The sequence below is a fragment of the Peromyscus leucopus genome, chromosome 4 (assembly GCF_004664715.2).
Source record: "Peromyscus leucopus breed LL Stock chromosome 4, UCI_PerLeu_2.1, whole genome shotgun sequence".
Classification (NCBI taxonomy): Eukaryota; Metazoa; Chordata; class Mammalia; order Rodentia; family Cricetidae; genus Peromyscus; species Peromyscus leucopus.
Genome location: NC_051066.1, coordinates 150,570,398 through 150,584,369, shown reverse-complemented (window position 1 = coordinate 150,584,369; position 13,972 = coordinate 150,570,398). Strand labels below are relative to the sequence as shown.

Genomic DNA, 13,972 nt, shown 5'->3' with positions numbered 1-13,972 from the left:
TCTGTTATATCAAACAACAAAGTCCCCGAGTTTGGGAACTGGTGAAGGAGGCTGAGCCATAGACCAAGGAAGGCAGACTGACCTCTGTGCAGAGGCGGGAGATGGCAAGACCACTTAGGGCTGGCCAGGCTCCGATCTCCATGGGGGCTAACTACTCAGGTGTGTCTCCTTCACAAACACTTGTTCACTTACATTTTAGCCAACATCCTATAAATATCATCCACGTCCTCAGAGGTAAGATGGGCATGGAATCCCAGAACTGGGAAGATGGAGACAGGAGGATCAAGAATTTGACTAGACTGGGCTACATAGTAAGACCGTGTCTCAAAAACCGAAAGCCTGTCTGGGCGTGGTGGCAGAAGCCTTTAATCCCAGCACTTGGGAAGCAGAGGTCTGCATCGTCTGGTGTATGTATTGAGTTCTAGGCCAGCCAAGTCTACACAGTCAGACCCTGATAAAAAAAAAAGGGGGGGGGGGAGCTGGGGAGATTGCTCAATGGTTAAGAATGAACTGGGTTAAATTCCCAGCACCTACGTGGCCATTCACAACAATCTGTAACCAGCTCCAGGACGTCCAACATCCTTTTCTAGCCTCCAAGGGCACCAGGCGCACACATGGTACATAGACATACATGCAAATAAAACACCCATATGAATATAATGAAAGTGAAAAAAAAACTTTAAATATGAGCAAGGGGGCACACACCTATGATCCCAGGACTCAGGAGATAGAGACATTTGAGGATCAGGTCAAGAGTTCAAGGTCACACTCAGTTACATAGCCCGTTAGGGGCCGGCCTGGGTTACATGAGACACTATCTCAAATAATAAAAACGTAATGAGTAGCCCTGGTCTCAAAGGCCTGAGTGGGAGGAGCTGTGACGTGCCTATCAGGCACCAGCAGGCGCTAGGAGTGCCTTGGGCATCTGCCTTTTCTGTTTGTCCCAAACTCCAGTGCCCCTGCACTCACCGCAAGCACTTGACCAACACAGCCATTCCCCAGCCTCTGTTCCTTAGCTTCTGCGTTCAACCCTCAAGATTGATTGAACAAATCATCTCATCAGATGGGGTGGGGAAAGCCTGCCTGGCAGGTGTCGTCTCAGTCTACAGGAAACCAAGAAGCCGGTCACACGCTGATGAAAGTGGGGCCCACTGCAGACCCAAATGGAAAAGGGTGGTTGGAAAGCTCGTGCTCGCCATTGCATTTTGCAGAGGATACTAATTTACAGAAAAGAAGTGCCACAACAATCATTAAAGGCGAATCTCCCAATGCTTGCCCAGCATGCATGACGCAGAGGCAGGAGAATCCTAAGTTCAAAGCCAAGCTTGCCCAGCTAGCGAGTTGAAACTAGCCTTGGCTAGGTGAGACCCTGTCTCAAAAGGAAAATTTCAAAGCCTTAGGAGAAGTTCCTCATTCCGAGGTATCCGAAATAAGACCTACCTGCTCCTCATCTCACTTCTCCCTCCCCCAAATCTGTCCCAGCGAACAAGGCGATGAGCAGTGCCCTCTGCTGGAAAGAGTCTCTTGCTTGCGGAGACAGCGGTGACCACAAGGGGATGCTGCCCCCTGGTGGCCGCACCCGCTGAGCAGCCCGAAAGCGCACATAGGCTTCTTCCAGAGATGGCTCAAAGCTGGCTGGCCCCACCTACTCTACCCCTCTGCGCCTGCCTGCAGCCCGCGTTGCTGGAAGAATTGTCTTCTGAGGGCTCCGCCTATTAGAGACGATTGGGAGGAGACTCCAGGTTCTTGCCTGAAACCTCAAAGGCAGACCTCCAAAGGTGCCAGGTCCAGTAGCCACGCTCACCGCCAGAGCAGACCAATCAGGGCTCCCTGTCTTCCTGGCCTCGGTGATTGGCTCATTGGCTCAGGGATGAATCTACGCCGAGCAAGCGCTCCCTGGAAATGATTCTCAGGGACTGGAGAAAAGAAAAGGATGTGTGTGTGTGTGTGTGTGTGTGTGTGTGTGTGTGTGTGTGTGTGTGTGTGTGTGTACGTCCCTAAGGCGTCCCCATGGCGTCCCCATGATGGGCGTTCTGGCTACTTCAGGGACAGCTGCTTAGGATAAGGCCAAAAAGAGACACGGAGAGCAGAGGCCCATCTTCCAACAACAACCAGGTAGTGTTCTTATTTTCAAACATCTATCATAGCAGTGTATTAGTGGCATGTGTCTTTGTTGTGAAAAGAACTGAAGCGTTTCTTCTGGCCCACAGTTCGATGGTGCAGCCCACCACGGCCAGAGAAGTCTTAGCAGCAAGGGTGTGATGCAGCTAGTCGCGGTCACATCTCAAGTCAGGAAGCAAAGAGCATGTTCAGCTAGCTACCTTTGTCCTTTTTACTCAGTCGGCGACCCCTACCCATGGGATGGGTCTTCCTATCAGGTCAATTTAATCTAGACAAGTCCTCACAGGCATGCCCGGAGGCTTGCCTCCTCGGAGAATCTAGATCCTATCCACTTGACAATATTAGCTGTCACAGCCAGTAATCCCTTCAATGGTGGTCACGTTTCTTCCTGTGAACAGACTAGTGAAATGCATTGGGTCACACCTAAAAGACACACAAGTAGAAGACGGACTAATTTAGATGAGGAGAGAGATTAGTGGGAGAGGGCAAGAGGGCGTAACAGGTGGGGAGAGTGAATATGATCTAAATACATTATGGGGCAGGTTAGGTTGTCTACAACTATTATGCCCAGATCATGGGGACCCCCAAAAGACCACCATGGAGACTAGAGACTGAATTCCGTATGTAAAAGCAAAGAGCCTTTATTTTCAAGCTCTGAGCTTGGTCTCTCTGTCTGTCAGATGCAGCGGTGAGAGCAGAGAGCCCTGAGCCTAGGCAGGGTGGGGTTTTTATCATAGCAGTGGTTGGGGTGAGGGGATTTCCAGGGTTCAGGACCCTGATTGGCTGACATTTGTCTAGGGGTATCTGTAAAACAAAAATAGATGTGTACTAGACTCAGGGACATCTGGCCACCTTATCTAATGGTTGGAATGTTTGGGGTGTCAGGTACTTCCCCTGAAATGTAGGCCCTCCCTGGGTGGGGTCAGCTTATGGCTTTTCCTGGGTCTGGGTGCTGCCTGCCACAGAAGCTGTGCCTGGGCCTCTAAGCCTGTCATGGCAGCTGTGTGGTCAAGCTGTTTTGGGGCCCCTCTACACAACAACCTATTTTTTCCTATGATTAATTTCAGTATTAATTTGAGGTGATGCCACTGTGCACATGTGGGTACGTATGGAGATTGATGTCTCCTCGCATCATGTGGATCCTGAGGGTTGAACTCAGGTTGTCAGGCTTAGCCAATCGCAGCCCTTCACTGCTGAATTGTCTCATGGGCCCAAGAAGCGCGTTTTACTTACGGTTTATACAGTGTTTGTCCCCAGGCTTCAGTCCAATGCTCAGGAATCCTGTCACATCAGCCACCTGGCCAGGTCATTCTGGACTGGAGCCAATGGTCTCCAGAAGTGGCTTTTCATCCTAAGACAATGGCAAATGTGCCCCCTCGGAACAAGGGCTTCTGGATCCCTTGTGTCTGTCCTCCAGGCCAGCCTGGATGCCTGCCGAGAAGGGAATTGAGCTGTTGATCCCTGCCCGGACAGGGCTCTCCCCTGTCAGCTTCCATCTGGGTAATTAACCTGCTGGCAGCTGAGGGTCTGTCTCTGTCCATGTCCGTGGGCGGAGGAGTGTAGACGTCTCTGGATGCATGCCTGGCTGCTCTGAGAGGTGGCTCCTGGGTGACTTCGGGACAAGCTAACTGAGGTCCTGCTCTGGCACCGAAGGAGGTCCAAGGCTCAGGTATGTCATGGAGCTGGGGACAGACGGGCCTTCTGTTATGTGTTAGCTACCTGTGCTTTTCTGTTTCCACTGTGTCCTAAATCTTAGTTCTCTGAATGTGAGGGAGGTACCTACTTCAGTCAGTCCCCTGAGACTGTTTCCTCCATCCTCACTAACGGCACCAAGAACTTTCCAGGGTAACCTGGTTTGGCTGTTACTATGCAGACAGTATCACACGCACCCCAGAGTGTTAGAAATGTAGCAGCAAGGTGAGGGCCCGTTCAGTTGGTAGAGTACTTGCTCAGTATGCAGGAAGTCCTGGGTTCTCCAGCACCACATAAGCCAGGTGTGGTGACACAGGCCTTGGGAGGTAGAAGCAGAAAAATCAGAAGTTCAAGGTCATCCTCAGCACTACATAGTGAGCTGGGGGTCAGCCTGGGCTATGTGAGACCTTATCTCAAAAACAACAACAACAAAAACCCAAAAAACAAACCAACAAAGAAACAAAACAAACAAACAGAAATCTTGGTCTAACTCAGTGTCCCCATGACTTTGAGTGCCTGGCACAAGGGACATTTCCTCAGCTGTTTGGGCACACTATACAACCCAGAATGCATATGGTGCCTTGGACACACCGGCAATTCCTGCCACACGTCTGGCTGACTCCACCAGTGAATGGTGAAGTTCAGGGTGAAGCCTGATGCTTCATTTTCTCTGGGATGCCAACATTCCAGCTCAGCACCCCTCCCTGGCAGAGAACGAAGGGAGGGTCAGTGCCCTGTAAGGTAGACATGAGAAAAGTTCTCAAGCCAATATTCAAGCTGAATATCTGTTAAAAATGTCTTGGGCTTGAAGCTGGGGAGAAGGCTCAGTGGTTAAGAGCACTGGCTGCTCTTCCTAAAGGACCCAGGTTCAATTCCCAGCACCCACGTGGCAGCTCACAACTGCCTGTAACTCCAATTCCAGGGGATCTGACACCCTCACACAGGCAGGCATGCAGGCAAAACATGAATGCACATGAAGTAAAAATAAATTATTTTTAAAATGTCTTGAGCCTGGTGTGGTGATGCATGCATTCAATCACGGCACTCAGGAGGCAGAGGCAGGTGGATCTCTGTGAGTTTGAGGCCAGCCTGGGCTACAGAGTGAGATCCAGGTCAACCTGGGCTACACAGAAACCCTGTCTCAAAAAAAAAAAAAAAAAAGAAAGAAAGAAGCATAAAAACAAGATAAGACCCAAATTAAAGATTCTCTGGAGATTAGTAAATGCACCAAATTTTCCTCAGATATCAGCAGACAGATGACAAGATTTCAATAAAGGACACAGGAGAGATGACTCAGTGGTTAAGAACACCGTATGACCGGGCGGTGGTGGCGCACGCCTTTAATCCCAGCACTCAAGAGGCAGAGGCAGGTGGATCTCTGTGAGTTCAAGGCCAGCCTGGGCTACCGAGTGAGATCCAGGAAAGGCGCAAAGCAACACAGAGAAACCCTGTCTCAAAAAACCAAAAAAAAAAAAAAAAAAGAGAGAGCACTGTCTGTTCTTGCAGGGGACCCCGGTTTGGTTCCCAGCGCCCACATGGCAGCTCTCAACTGTCTGTAACTCCGGTTCTCAAAAAACAAAAGAGTGGACAAGAACGCTACAGAACTGTCTGCAATCTGAAGGGCCGTTAGATGCAGCGAGGCCACTGTTCACTCTCTTCCACAGGCATTGGGTGTTTGGTGCCTTTGGCTTCACCGAATGCTTTGCCCAAGGGCTTGTTCAGGAAAGGCCTGAACAATGGCTCTAATTACCCGAGTGAGACCTAGTGGAGCAGGAGTACTGACCAGAAGCTGGGGGACACCAGCAGCACTTTCAGGCTGCTGCTTCTTTTTTGAGCTGAGGATCGAACCCAGGGCCTTGCACTTGCTAGGCAAGCACTCTACCACTGAGCTAAATCCCCAAACCCTCCCCTCCTTTTTTTTGGACAGTCATGTTTGGTTCTATTCTAGGTCTCTAGGGCATCCATCTTCCAGATCCTGGCCATCCAGGCAATGTTGGACATGGGCTTCCTCTGTGTCTTGGACCTAGTTAGACTAGTCATTGGTTGGCCATCCCACAATTCTGAGCCATTACCCCAGCACATAGTGCAGGCAGGACAAGTTGTGGATAGTAGGTTTTATGGCTGGGTTGGTGTCCCAGGCCCACCACTAGGAGCCTTGCCTGCTTACAGATGGCCAGTTTAAGCTCCATACCTCCGTTGCTAGGAGACCTCCCTAAGATCACGTGACCCTCATAGGTTCCAGGAAGTTTCCATTGTACTGTTTGTGGAAACCTAGTGTACATTTTCTAAGGTCTGTGGCCAGGGAAGCATGGGAAATCATTTGGCAACACTCACTGCATTGTGGAGAAACAGAAATCAGGAGCTCAAGGTCCAAGCAGGATGGAGACAGTGAACAAGCAGAAGCAACCAGCAAGCTGCCTCAGGAGGTGGCTGGCAGAGGCTGCTGGAGTCTGGGTTTCTTTCTTTTTTTTTTTTTTTCCTCTGAGACAGGGTTTCTCTGTGTAGCTTTGCGCCTTTCCTGGAGCTCACTTGGTAGCCCAGGCTGGCCTCGAACTCACAGAGATCCACCTGGCTCTGCCTCCCGAGTGCTGGGATTAAAGGTGTGTGCCACCACCGCCCGGCTTGAGTCTGGGTTTCAAATCTTAGGCCTTTCTCTACACCTAAGTCATGAACAGTGAATGGCTAAGACAGAAGATAATTCCAGAATGACACAACACAGGGCCAGCACAAAGCTTGGAACTGGAAACAGCAAGGGACTCCTGTATCTGCAGGGCCACACAGGGAGCAATAACCGGAGCCCACTAATCAGATGCAGGGGCCATGAAGATAGCTCAGTGGTTAAGACCGTGCACTCAAGCTGGGCAGTGGTGGTGGTGCACGCCTTAAATCCCAAAACTCAGGGAGGCAGTGGATCTATGAGTTCAAGGCCAGCCAGAGCTACACAGAGAAAGCCTGTCTCAAAAAAACAAAAACAAAAGAGTATGCACTCTGGCAGAAGACTCAAGTTCTGTTCCCAGCATCCACATTAGACACTACAACCACCTGTTATCCAGTTCTAGGGATCCAAAGCAACTGTGGGCATCTGCACTCACATTAGCAAACCTACATACACACAGGCATACTCATTTTTAAAAAAATTGTCAGGTGTGACGGTGCATGCCTTTAATTCCAGCACTCTGGAGACAGAGGCAGGCAGATCTGAGAATTCCAGGCCAGCCTGGTCTACAGAGAAACCATGAATTGGAACATAGCACGCCCCCCCACCTCCCTATAAAAGAGGAAAACAGACACCCCCCCCCCAAATAAAAGGGAAAGAAAAGCCAGGTGTGGTAGCACATGCCTTTAATCCCAGGAGGCAGAGGCAGGAGGACCCATAGTTCAAGGCTAGCCTGGCCTATAGAGATCCTGCACAAAGGGATAGATCTGTGGGTGTCCGTAGAGCAGCTGTAGATGAAGACTGAGGCCGCTGGATCTCAGCCTTGTAACTGATGCCTCCCCCACTCCCTCTGAAGCCCTAGTTGGGACCCCCTCCCGCCCCCCCCTCTAAAAAAAGCCACAGGGTGAGAAGCTGTCCATGTTATCTTCCTGGGAGCACCCAGCAAAGAGGACCAGGGAGAAGGGGTCTGCCCAGGACACAGCGGTGCCATTTGCTGACCGCCACCTCCTTCAATCTGTAAAACTGGGTGATGAGACAATCTCCTTGCCACCGCTGAGGCGGGGCCCACGTCATATAACAGATGCTAGGTACTGGCAGGTAACTCTTAAAGCATGGTGGTTATTCTTAGAATATAAGTGGGGTAAAACTGGGCTGAGGCAGCCAGGTGAACCCTGGAATAACCACATGCAAAGGGCAGTTGCACCTACTTGCCTGAGTCAACATGACTTCCAAGTCCAGACTGCCCTGACTATACTTTAGAATTCATACAAAAAGAAAAAATTCACACCCAGCCCTTCCCACCAACAGAGTGGCTTTCGGGTGTATTGTCACAAAACACCATTTGCTTAAAGCATACTGAGAGGATCTACCCATATCTTTTTTTTTTTTTTTTTTTTTTTTTTTGTTGTTGTTGTTGTTGTTGTTTTTCGAGACAGGGTTTCTCTGTGTAGCTTTGTGCCTTTCCTGGAACTCACTTGGTAGCCCAGGCTGGCCTCGAACTCACAGAGATCCGCCTGGCTCTGCCTCCCGAGTGCTGGGATTAAAGGCATGCGCCACCACCGCCCGGCTACCCATTTCTTTTTAAAAACAAAAAGCCAGTTAACAAAATCAGCCCATGGGGCCAGTCACGGTGGCAAGCACCTTTAATCCCAGTCCTCAGGCAGAAGCAGGTGGATCCAGCTCTGTAGGTTTGAGACCAATCTAAGCACCAGGCAATGCTAAGTGGTACACACACACACACACACATACAAAACATTCGCATCGAGATAAATCTAAAAAACTGGCAAGACAATGTGCTGAGCCAGTAAAAAACACCACCACACAAGTCCAAGTGTGGTCCTGATCCTTAGACCCCATCAACAAGGGTTGTCGTCTGACCTTTACATGAAGGTCAGCCTGGGCTACATAGGTTACCTAGCTTGGTTAGACCCTGGATTTGGTACCCTGAATGGAGCTGTCCCATAGATCCCAAAACCAATCTTCAAGTAGACAGTTGGAGGGAAATTGTGGCTTTCCTTACTGAGCAACTAAGCATCAAGGACAGACCCTAGAAACCACAGGGGAGGTGCTCCCATGGCAGGTAACAAAAGCTCACCATAGCTGGTCAGAGCAGCCAAAGGTAAGCCTCTCCTCTTGGGGGCCGGCTCATCAACTGCCCCTCAGTTAAGCATATTATGAGCCATTTCCCTAGTCAATACCTGTCCCAAGTGGAGATGCCAGCATGCTCCACTTCTATGAGCTAGTAGCTCAACACCGCCCTGCCTTTAAGCCAAATGTCTTATTCAAAGTCTACATGGGAAGAGCTGAGACCACTCTGATACACCAGTCTTCAAGGTGAGCAAACTAAAGAGAAATCAGTCACTAATCTGGAACTAGGCATGGATCCAGCCTACTCCAGGCAATTGCCTTCCAGTTCCAGAAGCCAGGAATAGCATGAAAGGTTAGCCACAGCCAGGCTGACCTGCAACTGTCAAGCTGTCCTTAGTGTGGCAACTGTTGGACCCAACTTCATGGGACCCTTTGAGACAGCTAGTCACAACAGTCCCACCCGGGAGGCAATGGGGTGTGTTCGCAGGAAGCAGCTGCTGATCCTACCCAGAAGAACAAATAAATGCAAACAGATACCTAGTCAGACTTTTATTTCTACAGATTAAGAGGCCAAAGGTTTCTGTTATTCAATATTTCCAGTAACAGTGCACACCATACCACACCCCAGTCTAAAAAACAAAAAAACTCCTCTTCAGATCCTGCAAGGTCCTTGGGCCAAATGTACAAATGCCTTGTGGGATGGGGCCAGCAGGAGACAGGTCTGTGTCCAGAGAAGTGCCTAAAAAGAAAATAAAAACAAAAGGTTGGTAGTCTTGTCTGATACAAATTGTATCTGGTTGAAATTCATCCTTATTTAACGTCAGACACCAGGGCAGAATTCCCAGAACTGACTGTACATCCCCACTTCAATCTCATTCACTTGACAGCATGGTGAATTTCAGGGTCTCTAACAAACTGTCCACACCTAATACTAAGATCTCCAGAACTGGGTCAAAACCAACAACAGAATCTCACCTGTTTCAGGACACAGAAATCAAGGGAGATCAGGCACACTGGCATCCATGGCTCCCTCAGGCCTGTACAAAGTAAACAGATGAAACCAATCATAAACTAAACAGATCAAGGCCAAAACAAGGAATTATTCCTGGGGCCAATGCATCAGACAAAACTGGCTATTAGTTATGAGATCAACAGGGTCGATCTGATGGGGAAAAAAGTTATGTCATCAGCTGCATCAGCCAAATGATGTCAAAAGAAACAATTCTATACTGAAAGATAAGAGCTTAGGGGCTCTATGCCCAGCAGAAGGACACATGGGAACCACTTACCAATCCTTTCTTACTCCGGAATTTACCCTCCATTCAATTCAGCTGTCAGCAAACCTGAGAAAAAATGCAGAAAAACCATCAGCTACCTGGACAAGGGCCAGAGCAGCAGCTTGTCCCACTCAAGCAGGCATGTCAGACAAACTGGCTTGGAAGAGTGGAGATCAACATGGTCGATCTGACGGGGAAAAAATTCTGTCATCATACACGCCTGGACACTCCTGATCCTAGTAGGTAGTGCTAGATCCCTCCTTCAAAAGCAACAATTATAACACACTCAAGATGGTCAAGGCCCACTGCCTGCCACAATAAACCCTACTGTAAATGAACTAACTAGACTGTTCACATGCAAATAATCTGTTGTCCTGTCAGACACATAGCAGCCTTCAGTCTCTAAATGACGAAGCCCTGAGTGGCCTCAAATTGGTCATCTGCCTGGGCCTACCTCCTGAGTGCTGTGACCTAAAGCAGTTATAGCATTGTTTCTACTTAACATTCATGGTCTACTCTCCATTCATGGGCTGGAGAGATGACTCAAGAGGTCAAGAGCACTGGCTGCTCTTCCAGAGGTCCTGAGTTCAATTCCCAGCAACTACATGGTGGCTCACAACTATCCAGAACACTGTAAAAAATAAATCTTAAAAAAAAAAAACACCTGTCTATTCATTAGTTCCCACTAATAGGAAAAGTTCAGAGGCAAGACATGGGCCTTATATTAATGAGGGTTCTATCCCCAAGCAATGGCCAAAATTACTAATCTCAGCATTAAATCTTGCATTTGAATTCCAAATCAGTTAACTAAAAGGCTCTTCAAAACACGCGTTTCCTCCATTACGCCAGAAGACAAATCGCACCTTCAGATGTCCAAGACCGTACGTTATTCTCATCTTCCTGGAGGCTCAAAGGTGACGTCTCCTCTCCGGTAGTGCTTGACCATGCCAACCTGCAAAACAAAGACATCAGTCGCCATCTTCCCTCAATCAGAACAAAGCAGACCAGGGCCTTTGTGGGCTGGCGTATCAGAATTTACTGGCAAAATATTTTCAGAGATCAGCATTGTCGATATGACGGGGAAAAAAGTGAAGTCATCATTTACACCAGCCAAGAGCTTCCCAGGCCCGTCTTTCCCATCTAAATCAATTCCCCGAAGGTCAACCCAGTGCTGGCGCTGGACAAGCCTCGCCGTGAGGCCATGGCCGGTTACAGCGACGACAGCATAAACTCGGTAATAGGTGATCAGAAAATTGTGCCGTGGTAACTCACTATCTGCAAATAACTCCCGCATGGACGCGACATAACGCGTGGACAAGACATACTGTGTGCGCAAGACATAACGCACAAAGCGCGTCTCAGGAACGAAAGGACGAGGTAGATGGCGGCCCTTCCTTATATATACACCAAGGCCCCGCGTGCGCCTGCGCACCGGGCCTCAGGCGCGCCGCTTCCGGCCGCGGCCGCTACGCCCCCTGGGAAATAGAGTCCCCGAGCCGCCCGGCCCCAGCTCGCTAATGGTTGTCCAGCCAGCGTCTAGCCCCTCCCCGTGCTCACTGGGCCTCCGGGGCTGCTCAGCCTCCGCGCCATGTCGCGCTTGGCACGCACGAGCCGCCCGCCGCGTCCCCCCTGCTCCGGGGCCGGCCGAGACCGGCGGCCGCCGGGGCCGCAGTCAGCCCGCCCCCCGCCGCGCCCTCCCCTCAGCCGCGCCCGCGGGAGCCGCCAGTCCAGCCGCCGCCGCGGGGGCTGAGGCGACGCCGCCCTTCCGCCCGCCCCGAGGGCGGGGGCGCAGGCGAGCTCGGCCCGGCCTCTCGCTAGCGCCCGCGGCACCGCCTCCTCGTCCTGCGCGGCCTCCTCCTCCTCCGGGCCGCCCACCCGGCTCCTCGCCCCGCCCAGGGGCTGCGGGGACTGGAAACCGAAAGTGCGCGGCGCCGGGCGGGGCCGCGACCTGCCAGGGCCGAAGCTGAGCGCTCTCCCGGCCGGGGACGCGCCCGAATCGGTGAGTGGCCTCTGCCCCATCCCGCACCTGCTCCTGCGGCGCCGCGATCGCCGGCGCCCCGCTCTGCCTCCGGCCAGGTGTCAGGTTAGCCCCGGAGCCCCTGTCTGCCCCGCTCAGCGCCCCTGGAGACCCTGACCCCATCCCTCAGTTTCCCTGGAGTCCCCAGAGTCCCTGTCCTCTTCCCTCAGTTTCCCTAATTTCTCCTATAGCCCCCGGAGCCCCTGTCCCCCTCCTTCAGCGCCCCCATCACCCCCGAAGCCCCTGTCTGCTCCTTACAGCTCCCCGGAGTCCCTGTCTGCTCCCTCAGTTCCCTTACGGCCCCCGGAGCCCCTGTCGCCTTCCTTCAGCGCCCCCATCACCCCCCAAGTCCCTGTCTGCGCCTTACAGCCCAGGAGTCCCTCCCTGTCTGCTCCATTAGCTCTCCATCATCCCCGGAGTACCTGTCCTTTCTCCTCAGTGCACCCTCAGCTCCCATCCACCCTGGAGTTGTTTTCCACTGTCCTTACCACCCACAGAGTCCTCCCAGCTCCTTAGCTCCTCCATCACCCTCAGTCCTCAGTATTGTTATCAGCAGCCCCATCACCCCTGAATCCCTGCTCCTTCCCATCAGCTCACCATCATTCCCCAGGGTTCCTGTCTCCTCCCCCACCACCCAGCAGCTCTTGAGCGTCTAGCACTGCCATTGCGCCCCCCCCCCTTCTCTTCAGCCTACCTGTCACCACCCTGATCACCCACACACACAGTGCCCCTTCATCTCAGCACCCTGTCACCCCTAGGAGCCTTCTTCAGCATCCCTCCACTCATCATCAGTAGTCTCCCCTGCATCCCCACAGCCCCCATCCTGCTTGTGATCCCAGCCTCTGGAGCCTCACCATCTCCATTCCTCATCCCTCGCTCTGTCCCCACTTCTGCCACAAACACCCCTTGCCTCTGGCTTCATTCCTTTGGCCTCAGTCATCCAGCATCTGCAGAACACCCTGGGCTCTCCATCCCTAAGCTCTGCCCCACTTGTGGAAGCCCCCAGATCTCTCCAGCTTGCTCTAAGGGATGAGTGTGTGGTGACTTCTCTGAGGACTTGAAACAGCCCAGCTGCCACCTCTTGCTCCACCTCTGTCATCCACCCCGTAATTACCGCTCTCCAATTTTTATCCTGGCAACAGCTTAACCATTGCTGATCTCCTTCCCACCCTCCCTGCCTTGATTCCCTCAGAATGCTAAACAAAGCCTCCCCTCCCCTGTGTGCATCTCCCGTTCGAGCACTTTCTTCTTCCTTTTTTTTTTTTTAACACTCCCAAACTGCTGGCATTCTATTTTAGTATTTTTCAAAATGAAGAAGAAGGAATTTTCTTCTCAGAAAAATTAAAAAACGAACACTAACCATTGAGCCTGCAGTTTGAGAACAGGGTTTGGTAAGATGAGAAGAAAAGACACCACAAAAATATTCCCAGCGGGAAGAAAAGGGACTCTTTTTTCTGATAAGAATAAAAGCTACCTCTCATACAATGCCAAATCTATTCACAGTTTCCAACTATGAATATTTTAAAACTGTGAGGACAGTCTCAAAAATCCTTTTGCTAAGAACTGAGTCACCGCCACCCCACCCCCCTGCACCCACATGATATGCATGAGATATATCGAGAAGTTCCCTGAAGGGGCTTCCTCTTTACCCAGCGTCAGAAATTATCAAGATGGAAGAAAGGCGAGAACTGCTGACTTCTGGCTGGTCCCGAGGAAATAGCACTAATAGCTCACTTACTTTCAAGCTGTAGGGAGCAGGACCCTGTAGATGGCTGTGTCATAAGAATGCCAAGTAGGAAGGGTGTGGTGGTGCATGCCTTTAATGCCAGCACACAGAGGCAGAGGCAGGCAGATCTCCGTGAGTTTAAGGCCAGCCTGGTCTACAGAGTGAGTTCCAGGACAGCCAAGGCTACACAGAGAAACCCTGTCTGGTAAAAAAGGAAAAAAAAAAAAAAAAGAATGCCAGGTAGGGTGGTGGGTACTCGGGTAGTTTGTTGAAGCACTGTCTCACATAATATAGTCCACATGGGCCTCAGACTCAGCGGAGGCTGCTTTTGAATTTCTGATCTTCCTGCTTCTACTTCTCAAGTGCTCTTAAGTTCCTGATGCGCCTGCCTCCAC

At 51.1% G+C, this 13,972-nt stretch overlaps 2 protein-coding genes and 3 non-coding genes across 8 annotated transcripts in view; 1 reads left to right on the top strand and 4 right to left on the bottom strand.

Moving 5' to 3' along the window:
• Nucleotides 1-3,113: 3,113 nt before the first annotated feature.
• The window catches only part of Znfx1 (zinc finger NFX1-type containing 1), a 49,893-nt gene continuing 39,034 nt past the window's right edge, over nt 3,114-13,972 (top strand). Inside the window, exons 1-2 of one of the 4 annotated variants that reach the window (XM_028868562.2) lie at nt 13,143-13,532; nt 13,565-13,643. In XM_028868562.2, the coding sequence (XP_028724395.1) occupies nt 13,449-13,532; nt 13,565-13,643 (163 nt within the window). In that variant the 5' untranslated portion in view covers nt 13,143-13,448. Of the gene's footprint in view, nt 3,791-11,419; nt 11,918-13,142; nt 13,533-13,564; nt 13,644-13,972 lie in introns of those variants that run through there. The other 3 variants (XM_028868558.2, XM_028868561.2, XM_028868557.2) reach the window with 3 other exon arrangements.
• Nucleotides 9,092-11,853, bottom strand: LOC114692659 (translation initiation factor IF-2-like). The gene is made up of 5 exons (XM_037204468.1): nt 11,392-11,853; nt 10,698-10,786; nt 9,847-9,900; nt 9,533-9,594; nt 9,092-9,296 (listed from the first exon to the last, which is right to left on the bottom strand). Exons 1-2 carry the CDS (start codon nt 11,851-11,853, stop codon nt 10,727-10,729), a joined length of 522 nt encoding a protein of 173 aa, XP_037060363.1. The 3' UTR covers nt 9,092-9,296; nt 9,533-9,594; nt 9,847-9,900; nt 10,698-10,726.
• Nucleotides 9,668-9,757, bottom strand: LOC114692714. The gene has a single exon (XR_003734456.1). It is a non-coding gene; the product is annotated as a small nucleolar SNORD12/SNORD106 (small nucleolar RNA).
• On the bottom strand, nt 9,970-10,058 carry LOC114692716. The gene has a single exon (XR_003734458.1). It is a non-coding gene; the product is annotated as a small nucleolar SNORD12/SNORD106 (small nucleolar RNA).
• On the bottom strand, nt 10,854-10,945 carry LOC114692715. The gene has a single exon (XR_003734457.1). It is a non-coding gene; the product is annotated as a small nucleolar SNORD12/SNORD106 (small nucleolar RNA).